Raw genomic sequence first — 19,818 nt, 5'->3', positions numbered from 1 at the left:
ACAACACACAAAATACAAAATTACTACAAAAACACTACACAAAAAAATAACACATAAAATAACAGCAACAACACGTAACAACATACAAAATACACACATGGGCAGGGTACCTTGCCACAGTGTTGAACAGTGTGGGGCTCAGACTGCAGCCCCATCTCACTCCACGCCCGTCTGAAGAATTCTGTTCTTTTGTTATCACTTTTCACACCACACTTATTTTCTGAATACATTGACTTTGTTATGTCATATACTTTACCCCCTACACCACTTTGAAGAAGTTTAAGGAATAGTCCTTCATGTATTCTCTGCAGTATTCGGGCATTAATGATACTGCAGAACACCTTCCCCAGATTACTGCTCACACAGATACCTCTGTAGTTATTGGGATCAAATGTGTCTCCACTTTTATATATGGATGTTATAAGTCCTTGGTTCCAGATCTCATGGAAATAGGCAGCTCTCAGTACGAGACTGTCACTGTTGATGCTGTCGGGCCCACATGCTTTCCTGGATTTGAGCGCCATGAGTTTATTTTTGAGCTCTTGCTGAGTTATTGGGGTGTCTAGGGGGTTCTGGTTTTCTTTGATACAAGATTCTAATCATTTTTTCGCAAATTAAATCTCTCTCTCTCAGTAGCATCAGATTCATATTAATTATCTCTCTCTCGGTATCGCAAGGGCTATGATTAATATTAATTATCTCTCTCTATTTCAGTATCGCAAGGGCTATGACAAGACAGTTCTGGAGGTGAACACTCCCGTGGTGGTGCAGCTGCCTGTGCTTGACGTCATGTTCACAGACTTTGGGGAGGCCAAGCAGAAATTCGGCTTTGATGTGGGACCTGTGTGCTTCCTGGGATAGAACAAAATAAACCAGAAACACAACCCAGCCTCAAAACACACAAACACATTAAAAAAACAACCAATGCAAAGCAAGCAAGCCTGTCCTGTCACAATACTACATGAACTCTCAACATCATCGATACCACCCACGAGACCCCGGCCACACCCACTCACCACGCCCACCTCACACCTCCTCCCCTGCCACACCCTCCATAGTCTTACTGGCGGGCAGATAAAAGATGAAGAAATATGAGAATAACGAAGAGAAAGAGCTGCCTATGCCTGCTGCTGAATGCATAAGAGATGAAACCGGAGGAGCTGTTCAGCAAACACATGAACTTCAATAACACTGAAATGAAGAAAGACTTTCATAACATCGAAGAAAAAACAAACAGCAGAAACCAAAAAAAAAAAAAGATTACCAAAGAAAGGGAAGGGAAACCGGTATCCATATACGTGGGGTCTAGCTGGTAATTTAGATTGATATATACCAGCTTTTACTACCAAAGAACAGTGCAGTTCCAGTTTACAGCCAGCAGATGTCAACATAGAGCTTGTGGGAAATAAATGCAGTTATGGGCACCAGGTGGCACCAGTGCAATGCAGTATTTTAAAACTGTTTACAGTACGACTATGCAAAATGTATGAAAGATCAAAGTATACTAAATGTGCCTTATAAAGAGTAGATATTACATGTAATTGTTGGGGTAACCTCTATGCACTAAACCTCAGCTATAAATAAATATGACTGCAGTTACAACTTTTGGTCCGAGAGGCAACTTGCAATTTGACCGTTTGACCAGCGGGTGTCACTGTGCGCAATGTGAAAAACCTCAAGTTACCTGCTTTACCCCACCCTTCTATATTTTGTTTTGTTCAAGATGTTTGTGATAAGCCAAAACAAAAGTTCATATTCCTATTGTATTATTATTATATTATTGATATTATTACATTTGAATTTAATTTATGTTTTTGTTTTGCAACAGTGGGTGCGTACAGTGAGTGGGCAGGGAAAGGGGTTTTTGGGGCAGGTAAAAAAAAACCTTAATATTATTCGATGTGCGTTTATGATTTTTTTTTGCTTGTCAAAACGCAAGAAGACAGGAAACTTGTTAACAAAGGATACAAAAAATAGTGTGAACAAAAAATGGTTGTTTAGAAAATGAAAAATACAGAGAAGCAATTTATTTTTTATTTTTTAAAGACATGCTGGTGCTTCAGATTGTACTTTGAAAGAGAGAGAACAAAACAACAACAAGGTGCTCAAAGTATTATTGTATAATGTTTGTAAGTATTTTTTATTTGTATTGTAATATATAATCTATAATTTGCTGCTTTCTTGGTTTGTTTCATTTTTTCCATCTGTTTTTCCTCTAGGTTTTTTTTTTCTGCATGTTGCTTTGCTAACTTCTTATTTTAAATTAAATACATTTTTTTAAAAACATTGCTCCCTAAAAAAACTACAAAAAACCCAGCTCTGTATCGCCGTGATTCCCTCCTAGAGCCTGTCTGTCTCTTAGCCTTTTGTTTGACACTCCCTCCCTCCACTACCCTCTCTTCTCTTGCTTTCTGCCTCTGGTTTTGTTTCAGTCAGTCGGTTTTGTGCTACCGTTCTTTTTTTTTTTTGGCTTGTGATTTTCTTTTTCCCCCAATAAACCACACGCCATTGCAGATCTCTCCAATTCTTGTGCAGTTGAGTCAAGGAATTATTAGTGTCTTCAAAACTCTCTATGTCTTCCCTCTCCCACACACTGCTCCAAACCAGGAATAGGCTAGTCCCTTCATCAGTGTGATTGAAAAAACACTGAGTCAAGCGACAAGCGTTTCGGCTCTAGTGCCATCATAGTGTTATTGAAATTAGAAAGAGACAAAAAGACTGAATTTCTAAATCATTGTTTTAAAGTTAAATAATCAATAACAACAAAAAACAAACCTGGCTTGTTCTTCCCTGGTCTCAGCATGACCACTCTCTCCCAGCCTCCATCCCTCACCATTACCACCCTCTCCCAGCCTCCATCCCTCACCGTTACCACCCTCTCCCAGCTTCCATCCCTCACCATTACCACCTTCGTCCAGCCTCCGTCCCTCACCGTTACCACCCTCTCTCAGCCTCCATCCCTCACCGTTACTACCCTCTCCCAGCCTCCATCCCTCACCATTACCACCCTCTCCCAGCCTCCATCCCTCACCGTTACCACCCTCTCCCAGCTTCCATCCCTCACCATTACCACCCTCGTCCAGCCTCCGTCCCTCACCGTTACCACCCTCTCTCAGCCTCCATCCCTCACCGTTACTACCCTCTCCCAGCCTCCATCCCTCACCGTTACCACCCTCTCCCAGCCTCCATCCCTCACCGTTACCACCCTCTCCCAGCTTCCATCCCTCACCATTACCACCCTCGTCCAGCCTCCGTCCCTCACCGTTACCACCCTCTCCCAGCCTCCATCCCTCACCATTACCACCCTCTCCCAGCCTCCATCCCTCACCGTTACCACCCTCTCCCAGCCTCCATCCCTCACCATTACCACCCTCTCCCAGCCTCCATCCCTCACCATTACCACCCTCTCCCAGCCTCCATCCCTCACCATTACCACCCTCCTCCAGCCTCCGTCCCTCACCATTACCACCCTCTCCCAGCCTCCATTCCTCACCATTACCACCCTCTCCCAGCCTCCATCCCTCACCGTTACCACCCTCTCCCAGCCTCCATCCCTCACCATTATCACCCTCTCCCAGCCTCCATCCCTCAGCAAGACCACCCTCGCCCAGTCTCCATCCCTCAGCATAACTACTCTCCCAGCCTCAAATGCTCAGCATGATCTACAGACCAACTGAATCACTGTGACCTAGAGCCATCGCACGCTGTGTGCTCCGACACCCAGGATTCTGATACCCTCAAGTGTCTTTTGATAAAGAACGTCTTCACAAAGTGGGGGACAGTGAACCCTACTGGCCAGACACCAACCAAAATTCAGAGTGAATAAAAAGCAAGGCTGATCTCTGTTCTGTGCTGTGTTGGACATTCCAAACTGGGGGAATTATTGGTCACTAAAAAATGGATGTACTTTCATAGGAACGTACGAAAGTAAAAACGGACAGGCTCTTCATACACCCCCAGAGGGGGGCAAAGACACACCCCACAAACCTGAACACTGACCCCCCCCGTCACCCTCCCTGACACACAGCGAGTAAGAACAATAACCTCCTCACCCTGCCTGGCACACAGCGAGAAAGAACAATAACCTCCTCACCCTGCCTGGCACACAGCGAGACAGCAATAACCTCCTCACCCTGCCTGACACACAGCGAGACAGCAATAACCTCCTCACCCTGCCTGACACCCAGCGAGACAGCAATAACCTCCTCACCCTGCCTGACACACAGCGAGACAGCAATAACCTCCTCACCCTGCCTGACACACAGCGAGACAGCAATAACCTCCTCACCCTGCCTGGCACACAGCGAGACAGCAATAACCTCCTCACCCTGCCTGACACACAGCGAGACAGCAATAACCTCCTCATCCTGCCTAGCACACGCTCACCTCTGTCCTACCCTGAAACACTTAACAGCATGGCTCAGTAACTCATCCTACACCCTGCCAGATGGCACAGCGAGACAGCCATAACCTCCTCAGTCTGACAGGCTAGGGCGACATGGTGAACACTTGTACCCGAGCATTGAGAAGGTGTAAGGAGATCTGGGTCGCAGTGGTAAGGGTCGACACAGGAGACTTCACCTCAGTCTCCACTTCATTCCCAGCTGCATGTCCTCTGGTCCTGGTTTCTGTGCTGTGGTTAAGGTATTGGTCTGGGTGAAGTTGGTCCTTTTTGGATTTTAAAATGCTTCAAATCAAGCCTCCCCCAACCCCTCTTTGTTCCAGGCTAAATAAAACCAGCTCCCACAAGATATCTTCAAAGCTCAATTCTTCAAGACCTGGGATTAGTCTTCTTGTTTTTTGCGCTAGACTCAATGTTTTTTTTTAATTGATAAAAGCTACTATCTTTGTGTCTACAGTCTTTGTACCAGACACAAAACTACGATCTGGCAACACAATGTTCTGCAGGGCTGCTTTGTATAAAAGTGTGGATATTGAGCACAATGTGCCATAGACTCGGTGACAGAGTACTGCATCACATGTATTACAAGATTAGTCTCCTTCTCAGAGCTTTGGAAAGGACTCTACACACTGAAAATAGATCTGTATCACTGACAAGACAGAGCTCTACACCGAGAATAGATCTGTATCACTGACAGACAGAGTGCTCTACACTGAGAATAGATCTGTATCACTGATAGCCAGAGTGCTCTACACTGAGAATATACAGTGCCTATAGAAAGTCTACACCCCCTTGAACTTTTTTCACATTTTGTTGTGTCAGTGCCTCAGAGTTTCATGCATTTAAATGAGGATTTTTTTCCACTTATCTACACACCATACTCCACACTGTTAAGGGGGAAAAAGGTTTTATTGAGAAAAAGATTATATATTAAAAATACAAAACTGAAAGCTCATAATTGGATAAGTCTCCACCCCCGAGTTAATACTTGGTGGAAGCACCTTTGGCAGCAATTACAGCTGTGAGTCTGTTGGGATAGGTCTCTACCAACTTTGCACACCTAGATTTGGCAATATTTGACCTTTCTTCTTTACAAAACTGTTCAAACTCTGTCAAGTTCCATTGATGGACAGCAATCTTCAAGTAATGCCACAAATGTTCGGTTGGATTTAGGTCAGGGCTCTGACTGGGCCACTCAAGGACATTTTGTTTCTTAGCCACTCCAGTGTAGCTTTGGCTGTGTGCTTTGGGTCGTTGTCATGCTGAAAGGTGAACTTCCGTCCCAGTTTCAGCTTTCTTGCAGAGGGCATCAGGTTTTCCTCAAGGACTTCTACGCTCTCCGTAGTCCAAAAAGTTCATGAAAACATGAAAACGAGGTAAGTAAAAGGGTCAGATAGGACTGTTCACAAAGACAGACATCACCCACTGCAGTCTGATCTTTGTCCCTGGTTGTGTCTTGTCTGTCTGTACCTCAAACCACTTCGACTCGCGAAGCAAACGTGAGTCGTAAATTATTAATTTGTCGTATTTTATTTTCCAAACTTTCTGGTTTGACTATGCAATGCTCGATACGGTTTTATGATCTGTTTGTTTTGCATAATTGTGATTTGTTTGTGTCCTGCTTGTCTGTTTGTTTGAGCCACTCAGGCTACCCTTGTTGTGTCAAGTACCAGGAAGGTCGTCCTTTATCGTTAATATACGAGCTTAACTTAAATGAAATGAAAATTTACTTTACTTTTTTACTTTCTCCTCTCCACACCCGTTCTCCACTCACCGAACACACAACCCAGAGTGAGTGAAAACATGCTGCTTTTATGCAGCTGTACCGAGACTCTATTGCTAATCATTCAATTGGAGTCTCGGTACAACTGCACGTGAATTAATAAAGTGTAATTCCCCGTGCTCACATATTATTACATTTTACCTGCACGTGAAATGCTGTGCAATCCTCGTGCCTAAATACAAATATACATTTTAAACACTTGTGCTCGTAACCCATAGTATATCCTGTGTACCAGTGACTATACATCAACGTTAACACACTACATACAACATAAAACACAAATAAATAGCACAGGGGCGCGCACTTTGCCACAGTCCCTGCAGATGAGAAACATTCCCATAACATGATGCTGCCACCACCATGCTTCACAGTAGGGATTGTGTTCTTTGGGTGATGCGCTGTGTTGGGTTTGCACCAAACATAACGCTTTGCATTTAGGCCAAAAAGTTCCATTTTAGTTTTAACAGACTACAGAACTTTTTTCCACATAACTACAGAATCTCCCGATTGCTTTTTTTTGCATGCTTCAAACGGGATTCAAGGTGGGCTTTCTTGAGTAAAATACAGGTCAGATTTGTGGAGTGCTTGGGATATTGTTGTCACATGCACACATTGACCAGTCTTGGCCATAAAGTCTGTAGCTCTTGCAAAGTTGTCATTGGCCTCTTTGATCAGTCTCCTTCTTGCTCGGTCATCCAGTTTGGAGGGACGGCCTGATCTAGGCAGGGTCTTGGTGGTACCATACACCTTCCACTTCTTAATCGTCTTGACTGTGCTCCAAGGGATATTCAAGGCCTTTTCTATTTTTTTATACTCATTCCCTGATCTGTGCCTTTCAATAACTTTGTCCTGGAGTTCTTTTGAAAGCTCCTTGGTGCTCATGGTTGAATCTTTGCTTTGAAATGCACTACCCAGCAGAGGAAACCTACAGGAACGGCTGAATTTATCCTGAAATCATGTGAATCACTTCAATTTAACACAGATGGAGGCCACTTGGTGTGTGATTTTGAAGGCGATTGTTTACACATTAACTAATTTAGGATTGCTATTACAAGGCGGGTGGACACTTATCCAACCAAGCTATTTGAGTTTTTATTTTTTATTAATTTTCTACAAATTTCTAGAATATTTTTTTCACTTGGAAGTTGTGCGGTAGGATGTGTAGATAAATGAAAAAAAAAAACTAATTTTAATGCATCTAGGCTATAAGGCAACAAAAAGTGAAAAATTTGAAAGGGGGTATAGACTTTCTATAGGCACTGTATCTGTATCACTGATAGACAGAGCTCTACACAGAATAGATCTGTATCACTAATAGACAGACAGCTCTAAGCACTGAGAATAGATATGTATCACTGATAGAGAGCTCTACACTCATACTAGATCTGTATCACCGATAGAGACAGAGAGCACTACACACAATATATCTATCACTGATAAACAGAGAGCTCTACATTGAGAATAGATTTGTATCACTGACAGACAGAGAGCTCTACACACAATATCTGTATCACCGATATACAGAGAGCTCTACACACTTAGAATAGATCTGTATCTCTGACAGACAGAGGTCTACACACTGAGAATAGATCTGTATCCCTGATAGACAGAGCTCTACACACTGAGAATAGATCTGTATCACTGATAGAGACAGAGATGTTTTATTGAACAACAGAACTTTACATACCGAGAATCACAGAATTAAGCTGTGTAACAAGATATGAAGCCAGTATCTCACAGTGTACTGTCTCTACACAACAGACAGTCTCCTCACAATTGCAATAACCCTGACAGAAAATAAAAAGTTTGGTCTCAGAACGTGTGGAAAAAAGAATCATCAGGTTTTTATTTCTACAATTTCAATATATAATTAAGAAACATCATTACACACACTGATCATAATACTGAACTCAAATCAGACAGCATGTGGTTTAGTGTCACATTGATAACAGTTTCAGTTCAGCACAGATGATTTGGGAATCACAAGCTTCACTCTCTCTTACAAGACCTTACAAAATGATGAAGATGCCTTATTGTCCAATTAAGTTATTCCAGGTCCTTTGGCATGAAAGATTCTGGTTTCTGATTGGTTCCCTCTCTCAGCACGCTGTAACTCAGCCCATGAATAATCCACCTGCAACAAAATGAGGAAATGAGGTTAAAGAGACAGGACTGTGAACCAGAGCCCTTGGCATCATGAGCAACTGAATCACTGTGACCTACAGCCACCGTAAGCTGTGTGCTCTACAGACCAACTGAATCACTGTGACCTACAGACCAATTGAATCACTGTGACCTACAGACCAATTGAATCACTGTGACCAACAGACCAACTGAATCACTGTGACCTAGAGCCACCGCATGCTGTGTGCTCTACAGACCAACTGAATCACTGTGACCTACAGACCAATTGAATCACTGTGACCAACAGACCAACTGAATCACTGTGACCTAGAGCCACCGCACGCTGTGTGCTCTACAGACCAACTGAATCACTGTGACCTACAGACTAACTGAATCACTGTGACCTACAGACCAACTGAATCACTGTGACCTACAGACCAACTGAATCACTGTGACCTACAGACCAACTGAATCACTGTGACCTACAGACCAACTGAATCACTGTGACCTAGAGCCACCGCACGCTGTGTGCTCTACAGACCAACTGAATCACTGTGACCTACAGACTAACTGAATCACTGTGACCTAGAGCCACCGCAAGCTGTGTGCTCTACAGACCAACTGAATCACTGTGACCTACAGACTAACTGAATCACTGTGACCTACAGACTAACTGAATCACTGTGACCTAGAGCCACCGCACGCTGTGTGCTCTACAGACAGACAGACAGACAGACAGGTTTCTCCACACTCCCGGATTCTGATACCCTCAAGTGCCTTGTGATAAAGAATGTCTTGATGCGTCCTATAGTCTGGACGTCGCCAGTTCGGGTCCACGCTATTCCTTTGCCAACCGAGGACGGGAGTTCCCAGGGGGTGGCGCACAATTGGCCGAGCGCTGCCCGGGGGGAGGGCGGGATAGGTCGGCCTGGGTGTCCTCGGCTCACCGGGCACCAGCAACCCCTGCTAAAAAATAGTAATTGGACACTACTAAATTGGGGAGAAAATAACAAAAAAACTAATTGGCGACGAATAAATTTAAAGAAAAAAAAGAATGTCTTTACAAAGTAGATAAGTGCTTCTCTAGATATAGTGAAACATAAGTGAAAAAGTGAGACTTAACTTCATAGGAACAAACAAAAGTAAAACCGAACAGCTTCTTCATCACCCCCAGCTGGGGGCAGGGACACACCCCACAAGCCTTAACACTGACCCTGCCCGCCACGCTCCTCACCCTGCCACAGCAATAACCACCTCACCCTGCCTGACACACAGCGAGACAGCAATAACCTCCTCACCCTGCCTGACACACAGCGAGACAGCAATAACCTCCTCACCCTGCCAGACACACAGCGAGACAGCAATAACCTCCTCACCCTGCCTGACACACAGCGAGACAGCAATAACCTCCTCACCCTGCCTGGCACACAGCGAGACAGCAATAACCTCCTCACCCTGCCAGACACACAGCGAGACAGCAATAACCTCCTCACCCTGCCTGACACACAGCGAGACAGCAATAACCTCCTCACCCTGCCTGACACACAGCGAGACAGCAATAACCTCCTCACCCTGCCTGCACACAGCGAGACAGCAATAACCTCCTCACCCTGCCTGACACACAGCGAGACAGCAATAACCTCCTCACCCTGCCTGACACACAGCGAGACAGCAATAACCTCCTCACCCTGCCTGACACACAGCGAGACAGCAATAACCTCCTCACCCTGCCTGACACACAGCGAGACAGCAATAACCTCCTCACCCTGCCTGACACCCAGCGAGACAGCAATAACCTCCTCACCCTGCCTGACACACAGCGAGACAGCAATAACCTCCTCACCCTGCCTGACACACAGCGAGACAGCAATAACATACAGCAGGGGGATTAACCCTTTAAGGTTCAAGGGACATGTGTGTCCAACAAATAGAAATGATGCTGTCTTATTATTGCAATGAGATGCATAAAACAAGGTTTCAAATGTAATGACTATTGGATCTGCTCATCCAAATGGTCAGTTTCCCAGTGATACTCAAGTCATTCTCAAATGTATTTTAAGAAGAAACCGTTTGAACTACTGCTCAATTCCTTGTGTCCCCTAAGTGGTTGAATATGGTCCGATCTCTGCACGCCTGGGAGGGGTGTTTGGCACGAGGCTAAACCAAGCTGGACCAAATCTGAACTACCTGGCGTGTGTTATTGCTGTTATAATATACCTCTCCCCGCCACCCCCACCCGCCCAGAGCCAATGGCTTGTCCGTGAATCAGGTAGAGTGGTTCTGAAAGTTCCAAGCTGTGCTGCCATGGTGACGTATCTGCACAGGATGGAACACTGTTAGCCAATGAGGTCGCTACAATAGGTCATCTTTGAATTAGCATGATCTTTGAATTAGTCAACCATGGTCTTTGTTTTCACTGAGAGATTAACACACTTGACACTGGAGAAAGTTCAGTGTCAGTCAGTACTGAGATCGTTGTATCCGGGTCGATCCTGTACGTGATCGTTCTAATAGGGCTAATTTGCGTTGAAAAAAATCTGTTCTTGCTGTTGGGGTCGTTAAAAATGGATGTTCGTATAAGAAGGGTTCGTCAGTTCTTGCTAGTTGGGGTCGTTTTTAGCGTCATATTGAAGTAAGGCACTATATATATATATAATATATAATTGTAAACGATCCCGCACTTATTATACACTCACGGAGTTCGTTGCCCCTTTAAGATAGACCCAGGACACAAAAAATTGATCTTTTACGGCGCTGGCGCGCACTTTTATATAAACACAGAAATGACGCGCACTTTTTAATAAACACAGAAACACAGAAAACAAAACAAATGCCTAGCTCCCTCTTGGAGCTCTGACTAAACATAGACTGGTTCCTCACTAAACCACAGGACGGCTAAGCCGTTTACCTGACAAACACCAAAACGGGCTTCTCTCAGCACTCTCTTCAATACGACTGGACACACACGCAGTCGGGCTCTTCACTCAGCAGCCCCGATCAGTCTGGCTGCCTCTCAAATACCCTGCACCTGTCTCTAATTTATAATTACGACCAGGTGCAGAGGATTAACTAAATCATTAAAACAATTACACAATTAAACCCCATAACACCCAAATGTGCATTCTCACAAGGTTTTTAGCAGGGAAGGATTTTAACCCCCTCCCTCGGTACCTTACACATCCTCCCCCTCAAGTGTGAAACACTGATCGGCCATACCAAGGCCACCCCCTCCCCTAAAACACAACCACCCACACTCAAGTCCCGAAATGTCCATTTCCGCCCTCTTCCACGGGCGGACTTGAGGGTGGGTCGAACCTTCCGGCACTTCCGGGAAGGGACCCTGAACCGGCGACAAGGGACCCCACCGGGATGACAGGGCCGACCGAAGTGACGACCGGGGAACAGGAGGATGCAGCAGTGGACAGAGATCTTCCACTGGGGACCGGCGCAGCGATGTCCGATCACCCAGGGGGAGCGAAGCAGCGAACAGGGGGAGCAACAGCGACGTCTGGCAGCAGCCCAGCGACGTCTGGGTGCTCGGGAAGAGCAGAGCAGGGAACCAGGGGAAAAGCTGTGGCCAATGTTGCAGACTCCTGGGCTCCAGGTCCAGCGCAGGAAGGTCTAGGAAGACCGGCAGGGTGTCCAGGAGCAAGGGGCAAGGGACCGCAACTGGCAGTGCCGGACTGGTTCGCTGGGGTGATGGAGGTGGGCACCTCACCTCCTCCTCTTTGTTCTGGGAGTGACGGCTCCTGTTCTGGGCTCTGGGAGCGGCGGCTCCCTCTCTGGGCTCTGGGAGCGGCGGCTCCTCCCTCTCTGGGCTCTGGGAGCGGCGGCTCCTCCCTCTCTGGGCTCTGGGAGCGGCGGCTCCTCCTCTCTGGGCTCTGGGAGCGGCGGCTCCTCCTCTCTGGGCTCTGGGAGCGGCGGCTCCTCTTCTCTGGCCTCTCCCACTTTTGGAGCGGCGGCTCCAGCTGTCGTGCCTGCTCCCATTTTTGGAGCAGCAGATCCAGCTCCATCGGCTCTTCGGCTCTGGCAATCCAAGTTCCAATCTCCATCTCTTATTCTGCTCAATCTGAGCAGCAGTGTTTCTCTCTATCAAAGCGACCAATTCCTCTAAGGTTTCCATTTTACTGGGTCATAGGGCCGCCCACACACACTTCTGGTACCATATGTAAATGATCCTCGCACTCACGGAGCTCGTTGCCCCTTTAAGATAGACCCAGGACACAAAAAATTGATCTTTTACGGCGCTGACGCGCACTTTTTAATAAACACAGAAATGAAAACCAAACAAATGCCTAGCTCCCTCTTGGAGCTCTGACTAAACATAGACTGGTTCCTCACTAAACACAGGACGGCTAAGCCGTTTACCTGACAAACACCAAAACGGGCTTCTCTCAGCACTCTCTTCAATACGACTGGACACACACGCAGTCGGGCTCTTCACTCAGCAGCCCCGATCAGTCTGGCTGCCTCTTTTAAATACCCTGCACCTGTCTCTAATTTATAATTACGATCAGGTGCCGAGGATTAACTAAATCATTAAAACAATTACAATTAAACCCCATAACACCCAAATGTGCATTCTCACAAGGTTTTTAGCAGGGAAGGATTTTAACCCCCTCCCTGGTACCTTACAATATATATATATATATATATATATATATATATATATATATATATATATACACACAGTGCCGTGAGAAAGTATTTGCCCCCTGTCTGATTTTCTGCATTTCTGCACATTTTTCATTTTGAATTTTGTCAGATCTTTTTGTATGTTGTAGTTTTATATAGAGGGACTCTGAGAGAAAAAAATAACACCAAAGTTTGGTGCTTCTTTCATTTGTTTGGTGTGCGAGGTAATAAACATGCAATCTTCAGGTGTGAAAAAGTTATTGCCTCCCTAGTTAACGCAACCCAATTAAAGGGACAATTAGGGTCAGCTGTTTGAATACCATCATACTTTGAAATGCTTTGAATACACAGTGCGTTAAAAAAGTACTCAGGCCCCAACACTTTTTCCACATTTTGTTGTCTCAGATTCAGAATCTGAAATAGATTAAATTAGGATTTTTTCCCACTGATCTACAAAGCCTTGAGCACCATGTCAAATCAAAAGAAAAATTCCAAAAGCTTTCAACAATTTACTAAAAATGAAAAACGGAGATTATCAGATTAAAAAAGTATTGATACCCTTTGTAATTGCAAGTCTAAATGTGCTCAGGTGCAATATATTACCTCAACAAGTCACACAATTTATTGATGGACTCCACCTGTGTAAGAAATTAGTGGATCACCTGCTTTAAATTAATCTGTGAGGATAAATACCGCTCTCTCTGCATGGTCACACAGTAGGGTAGAGACTTTCAAAAGAAAGAATCAAAATTAAGATGAAAGAGCATTCTAAGCAAGTCAGGGATGTTATTATAGAGAAGCACAAATCTGGGGAAGGGTACAAAACCATTTCAAAGGCATTGAACATCCCTCGGAGCTCAGTGCAGTCCATCGTACAGAAGAGGGAAAAATACAAAACTACTACCACACTGCCTAGATCAGGCCGCCCCTCTAAACTTAGTTGCTGGTCAAGAATGGCACTTCTTAAGGAAGCTATTGTGAGGCCACCTGTGACTCTGAATGAGTTACAGAAGTCAGTGGCTGCGATGGACGATGATGTTCATGTATCAACAATCTCCAAGGCATTCCACAAAAAGGGCCTTTATGGGAGAGTGGCAAGGAAGAAGCCCTGGCTGAAAAAAACCCATATCCTTGCCAGCAAAGTGTTTGCAAAACATCACCTAGAAGATACTGCAGTTATGTGGCAGAACATCGTGTGGTCTGATGAGACTAAAGTGGAACTCTTTGGCCTGAACGCTAAGCGGTATGTGTGGCGCAAATCAAACGCTGCACACCAGCCAGGTAACACCATCCCCATCGTAAAGCATGGCGGTGGTAGCATCATGTTATGGGGTTGCTTTTCAGCAGCAGGGACTGGCAATATTTTAAGGATTGATGTGAGGATGAATGGAGCACAATACACAGAAATCCTGGATAAAAACCTGCGCCCCTCTGCCAAAAAACTCAAACTGCTGAAGAAGTTTGTCTTTCAACAGGACAATGATCCAAAGCACACTGCCAGAGCAACACTGGAGTGGCTTAAAATGGATTGTCCTTGAGTGGCCCAGTTAGAGTCCTGACCTTAATTCCATTGAAAATCTGGGGCAAGACCTCAAAATTGCTGTCCATCACTGTTCCCCAACTAACTTGACACAGCTTGAGCAATTTTGCAAGGAGGAATGGGCAAATATTGCTCATCACGGTGTGCAAAGTTAATAGAGACTTATCCGAAGAGAGTACTGGCTGCGATAGCTGCCAGAGGTGGTTCAACCAAGTATTGACCCAGGAGGATGAATACTTAAATTATGACATTTCAGTTTTTTTAATTTTTATTATTTTATTGTTTACTATTTTCTTTCTTTTTGGGGGGAAGAATGTGTGACTCACAAATAAACATTCCCAATCTAATGCATCAAAATCCCAGGCTGTGAGACTCTTAAATGTGAAAAAAGGGATGGGGGCTGAATACTTTTTCAAGGCACTGTATATATATATATATATATATATATATATATATATATATATATATATATATATATATATATATATATATATATATATATATCAAAGTAATGCAGCATATTTAATAAAATAATGTATGCATTTAATTTTACCGTTTAGTTTGAATGCAACAAAGCGTTCCTAAATACCTGGAAGTGTTGCGACATCAGTGACGTTGTTGTTGAGTCAATGCTCAACAATACCGCTGAATTTAGGTACCTGCACTATTTTACAGGAACAGCCTGCTTACCCGTCACCTCGATGCTGGCTCCAGTGATGTAGCGCGACTCATCAGAGGCTAAAAAAGAACAAACATCGGCCACGTCTACGAGAGAGAGAGAGAGAGAGAGAGAGAGAGAGAGAGAGAGAGAGAGAGAGGAGGGTAGGGTAACAAGTCAAACAGCGCACACACACTGTCACAACCAGCACACACACACACTGACACAACCAGCACACACACACTGTCACAACCAGCACACACACACACTGAGACACAACCAGCACACACACACTGTCACAACCAGCACACACACACACTGACACAACCAGCACACACACACACACACACACACATCACAAACACACACACACACACATTGACAACCAGCACACACACACACTGACAACCAGCACACACACACACTGACACAACCAGCACACACACACACTGACACAACCAGCACACACACACACTGACACAACCAGCACACACACACACACTGTCACAACCAGCACACACACACATTGACAACCAGCACACACACACACTGACAACCAGCACACACACACACTGACACAACCAGCACACACACACACTGACACAACCAGCACACACACACACTGACACAACCAGCACACACACTGACACACACACACTGACAACCAGCACACACACTGTCACATCTAGCACACACTGTCACAACCAGCACAGACCCACGGACAACCAGCACACACACTGTCACAACCAGCACACACAAACACTGACAACCAGCACCCACACTGACACAACCAGCACACACACACACAGACACAACCAGCACACACACACTGACACAACCAGCACACACACTGACACAACCAGCACACACACAGACACAACCAGCACACACACACTGACACAACCAGCACACACACTGACACAACCAGCACACACACACTGACACAACCAGCACACACACACTGACACAACCAGCACACACACTGTCACACCCAGCACCCACACTGACAACCAGCACACACACTGACACAACCAGCACACAGAGACAACCAGCACCCACACTGACACAACCAGCACACACAGACACAACCAGCACACACACTGACACAACCAGCACACACACTGACACAACCAGCACACACACTGACACAACCAGCACACACACTGTTACAACCAGCACACACACACTGACACAACCAGCACACACACTGACACAACCAGCACACACACTGACACAACCAGCACACACACTGACACAACCAGCACACACACTGACACAACCAGCACACACACACTGACACAACCAGCACACACACACTGACACAACCAGCACACACACTGACACAACCAGCACACACACACTGACACAACCAGCACACACACTGTTACAACCAGCACACACACACTGACACAACCAGCACACACACTGTTACAACCAGCACACACACACTGTTACAACCAGCACACACACTGACACAATCAGCACACACACACACAATTTAGAAACAATTCTAAACATTTGGACAACATTTAGACATCATGGGGAGTATTTTCAAAATGTTTACTCCAGTCTTTAATTAACGCCTGTTTTTTAAATGGAGAAAAAAAAAAAACCTTACAATGTGACAGAACTAGTAAAAAACATCAAAGTGACGTCATTGGAGATACAGAACTAGTAAAAAACATCAAAGTGACGTCATTGGAGATACAGAACTAGTAAATAACATCAAAGTGACGTCATTGGAGATACAGAACTAGTAAATAACATCAAAGTGACGTCATTGGAGATACAGAACTAGTAAATAACATCAAAGTGACGTCATTGGAGATACAGAACTAGTAAATAACATCAAAATGACGTCATTGGAGATACAGAACTAGTAAATAACACCAAAGTGACGTCATTGAAGATCTCTTTCAGTGCTTTCAGGTTGTTCTTGTCTCAGTTTCAGGTCATTACTGTTAAATTTTCATCTTCCAAACAATAGTAGTCAATTCAATACTGGAGTAAATGCGTTCTAAATATGGCCCTTAAACTATTAACACACTCACAGACAGACAGAACACATACAGACACACACAAACACAGAGTTACAGACACTTTGTTCTTTTACCTGCTGGCTCTCCCAGGCGTCCCAAAGGCACCATCCCTTCAAACTGCACAGAGAGCGGAGAGTTGATTCACACACTGTACACAGAGAGCTCATTCACACACTGCACACAGAGAGCTCATTCACACACAGACCTAATTAATACACTGCACACAGAAAGCTCATTCACACACAGAGCTGATTGACACACTGCACACACAGATATGATTCACACAGTGTACACAGAGAGCTCATTCACACACAGAGCTGATTCACACACTGCACAGAGAGCTCATTTACACACTGCACACAGAGAGCTCATTCACACACAGAGCTGATTCACACACTGCACACAGAGAGCTGACTGACACACTGTACACACAGAGCTGATTCACACACTGCACACAGAGAGCTGACTGACACACTGTACACAGAGAACTCATTCACACACAGAGCTGACACACTCTGCACACAGAGAGCTCATTGACACACTGCACACAGAGAGCTCATTCACACACTGCACACAGAGAGCTGACTGACACACTGTACACAGAGAGCTCAGTAACACACTGCACACAGAGAGCTCATTCACACAGAGAGCTCATTGACACACTGCACACAGAGAGCTCATTCACACACAGAGCTGACTCACACTCTGCACACAGAGAGCTCATTCACACACTGCACACAGAGAGCTGACTCACACTCTGCACACAGTGAGCTCATTCACACACTGCACACAGAGAGCTCATTCACACTCTGCACACAGAGAGCTCATTCACACACAGAGCTGATTCACACACTGTACACAGAGAGCTCATTGACACACTGCACACAGAGAGCTGACTGACACACTGTACACAGAGAGCTCATTCACACACTGCACACAGAGAGCTCATTGACACACTGCACACAGAGAGCTCATTCACACACTGCACACAGAGAGCTCATTGAAATCAACTCAATGTGTTTGCTTTGAAATCATTTTAAAACAGTTTGCATATTTTTTTAAAGAGGAGACTTATTATTTCTTCAGGGATACCAAGATATTTAGAAAGAAAAGGGTCTGAGTAAGGAAACATGGGCAATGCAATTCCACTCCTAACTGTTCTGTGAATCAATTTCTGTTTCCACTTTGCTGAATTATATCTCAATGAAACTCAATAATAGATGTAAAAGCAGGTGAAGGTGGCCATGAGCGTTACCTTGTCCAGCACCTTCTCTGGGACCTTGGCTGTCATGGGAGTGGCTATGAAGCCAGGCAGGACTGTGTTACACCGGATACCAAACCTGCCAGGAAAACTGCATTAGAATCACTCAACTCCCAGTCTACCTCTCCCTGTAACACTCCCTCTCTACCTCTCCCTGTAACACTCCCCCTCTGCCTCTCCCTGTAACACTCCCTCTCTACCTCTCCCTGTAACGCTCCCTCTCTACCGCTCCCTGTAACGCTCCCCCTCTACCTCTCCCTGTAACGCTCCCCCTCTACCTCTCCTGTAACGCTCCCTCTCTACCTCTCCCTGTAACGCTCCCTCTCTACCTCTCCCTGTAACGCTCCCTCTCTACCTCTCCCTGTAACGCTCCCTCTCTACCTCTCCCTGTAACACTCCCTCTCTGCCTCTCCCTGTAACACTCCCTCTCTGCCTCTCCCTGTAACACTCCCTCTCTGCCTCTCCCTGTAACACTCCCTCTCTGCCTCTCCCTGTAACACTCCCTCTCTACCTCTCCTGTAACATCCCCTCTCTACCTCTCCTGTAACATCCCCTCTCTACCTCTCCCTGTAACACTCCCTCTCTACCTCTCCCTGTAACACTCCCTCTCTACCTCTCCCTGTAACACTCCCTCTCTACCTCTCCCTGTAACACTCCCTCTCTACCTCCCTCTCTATCTCTCCTGTAACACTCCCTCTCCCCGTGTCCCTCTACCTCTCCCCAGGGTTACAGATCACCTGCCCAGTTCCTTCGCTGCAGATTTTGTTAACCCTTCCACTCCTGCTTTCGATGCTGCATAGTTAGCTTGCCCAAGGTTACCAACCTGATAAAAAAGTGAGAGAGGGTAAGAGACTTTTGACTTTTACATGTACTTTACTCGGAAATTTGTTAAAATACAGATAAACAATGCAAAGATAGAGACGCACTAACTCAGACCCAACTGTTTCAGCAGCAAACCATTTTTCTAGTCTGCCTTAAAATAACATTTTCTAGTTGAATAACACACTTTTCTTTTGTAAAACGAACACAATTTAAATACACTGGTGTGTAACACCCTCCAGAATAAACATCAATGCTGGTGTGTAACTGTGACAGAGATTGAATGATTCTTGGTGTTAGATCTCCTTCCCGACCTATGAAGATGCTGAGTAAAGGGAACAGAGTACCCTGGACTGGATGGCCCGACAGTTCATTCCCAGGTTTAGGTGGAAGTCAGCCATCTAGAAAGGGGACTGAGCTACACTAAATCATTGACCCAGAAGGTTAACGGTGTGGCATCCACAGGCATCCACAGATTGGAGGTTGATAGTATATTAAGGGGGCATAGTGAGGTGATCTGGTCCTTTGTGAATGGTTAAATTGCATGACCTAAAGGA

At 45.2% G+C, this 19,818-nt stretch overlaps 2 protein-coding genes across 9 annotated transcripts in view; one reads left to right on the top strand and one right to left on the bottom strand.

The window, feature by feature from the left end:
- Nucleotides 1-1,399, top strand: part of col11a2 (collagen, type XI, alpha 2) — a 133,622-nt gene extending 132,223 nt beyond the window's left edge. For all 8 annotated transcript variants that reach the window (XM_041226023.1, XM_041226022.1, XM_041226026.1 and 5 more), the window contains one exon: nucleotides 715-1,399. In XM_041226023.1, coding sequence (XP_041081957.1) covers nucleotides 715-861 — 147 coding nt within the window. In that variant the 3' untranslated portion in view covers nucleotides 862-1,399. The remainder of the gene's footprint in view (nucleotides 1-714) is intronic.
- A 6,414-nt stretch (nucleotides 1,400-7,813) lies between these two features.
- Nucleotides 7,814-19,818, bottom strand: part of hsd17b8 (hydroxysteroid (17-beta) dehydrogenase 8) — a 34,005-nt gene continuing 22,000 nt past the window's right edge. Inside the window, exons 5-9 of the mRNA XM_041226076.1 lie at nucleotides 19,180-19,265; nucleotides 18,437-18,521; nucleotides 17,256-17,298; nucleotides 15,175-15,249; nucleotides 7,814-8,319 (exon numbers count right to left, since the gene is read on the bottom strand). Coding sequence (XP_041082010.1) covers nucleotides 8,300-8,319; nucleotides 15,175-15,249; nucleotides 17,256-17,298; nucleotides 18,437-18,521; nucleotides 19,180-19,265 — 309 coding nt within the window. The 3' untranslated portion in view covers nucleotides 7,814-8,299. The remainder of the gene's footprint in view (nucleotides 8,320-15,174; nucleotides 15,250-17,255; nucleotides 17,299-18,436; nucleotides 18,522-19,179; nucleotides 19,266-19,818) is intronic.

The sequence above is a fragment of the Polyodon spathula genome, chromosome 24, assembly GCF_017654505.1.
Source record: "Polyodon spathula isolate WHYD16114869_AA chromosome 24, ASM1765450v1, whole genome shotgun sequence".
Classification (NCBI taxonomy): domain Eukaryota; kingdom Metazoa; phylum Chordata; class Actinopteri; order Acipenseriformes; family Polyodontidae; genus Polyodon; species Polyodon spathula.
Note: the sequence above shows the minus strand (reverse complement) of the source record. Positions and strands in the feature narration are given on the sequence as shown.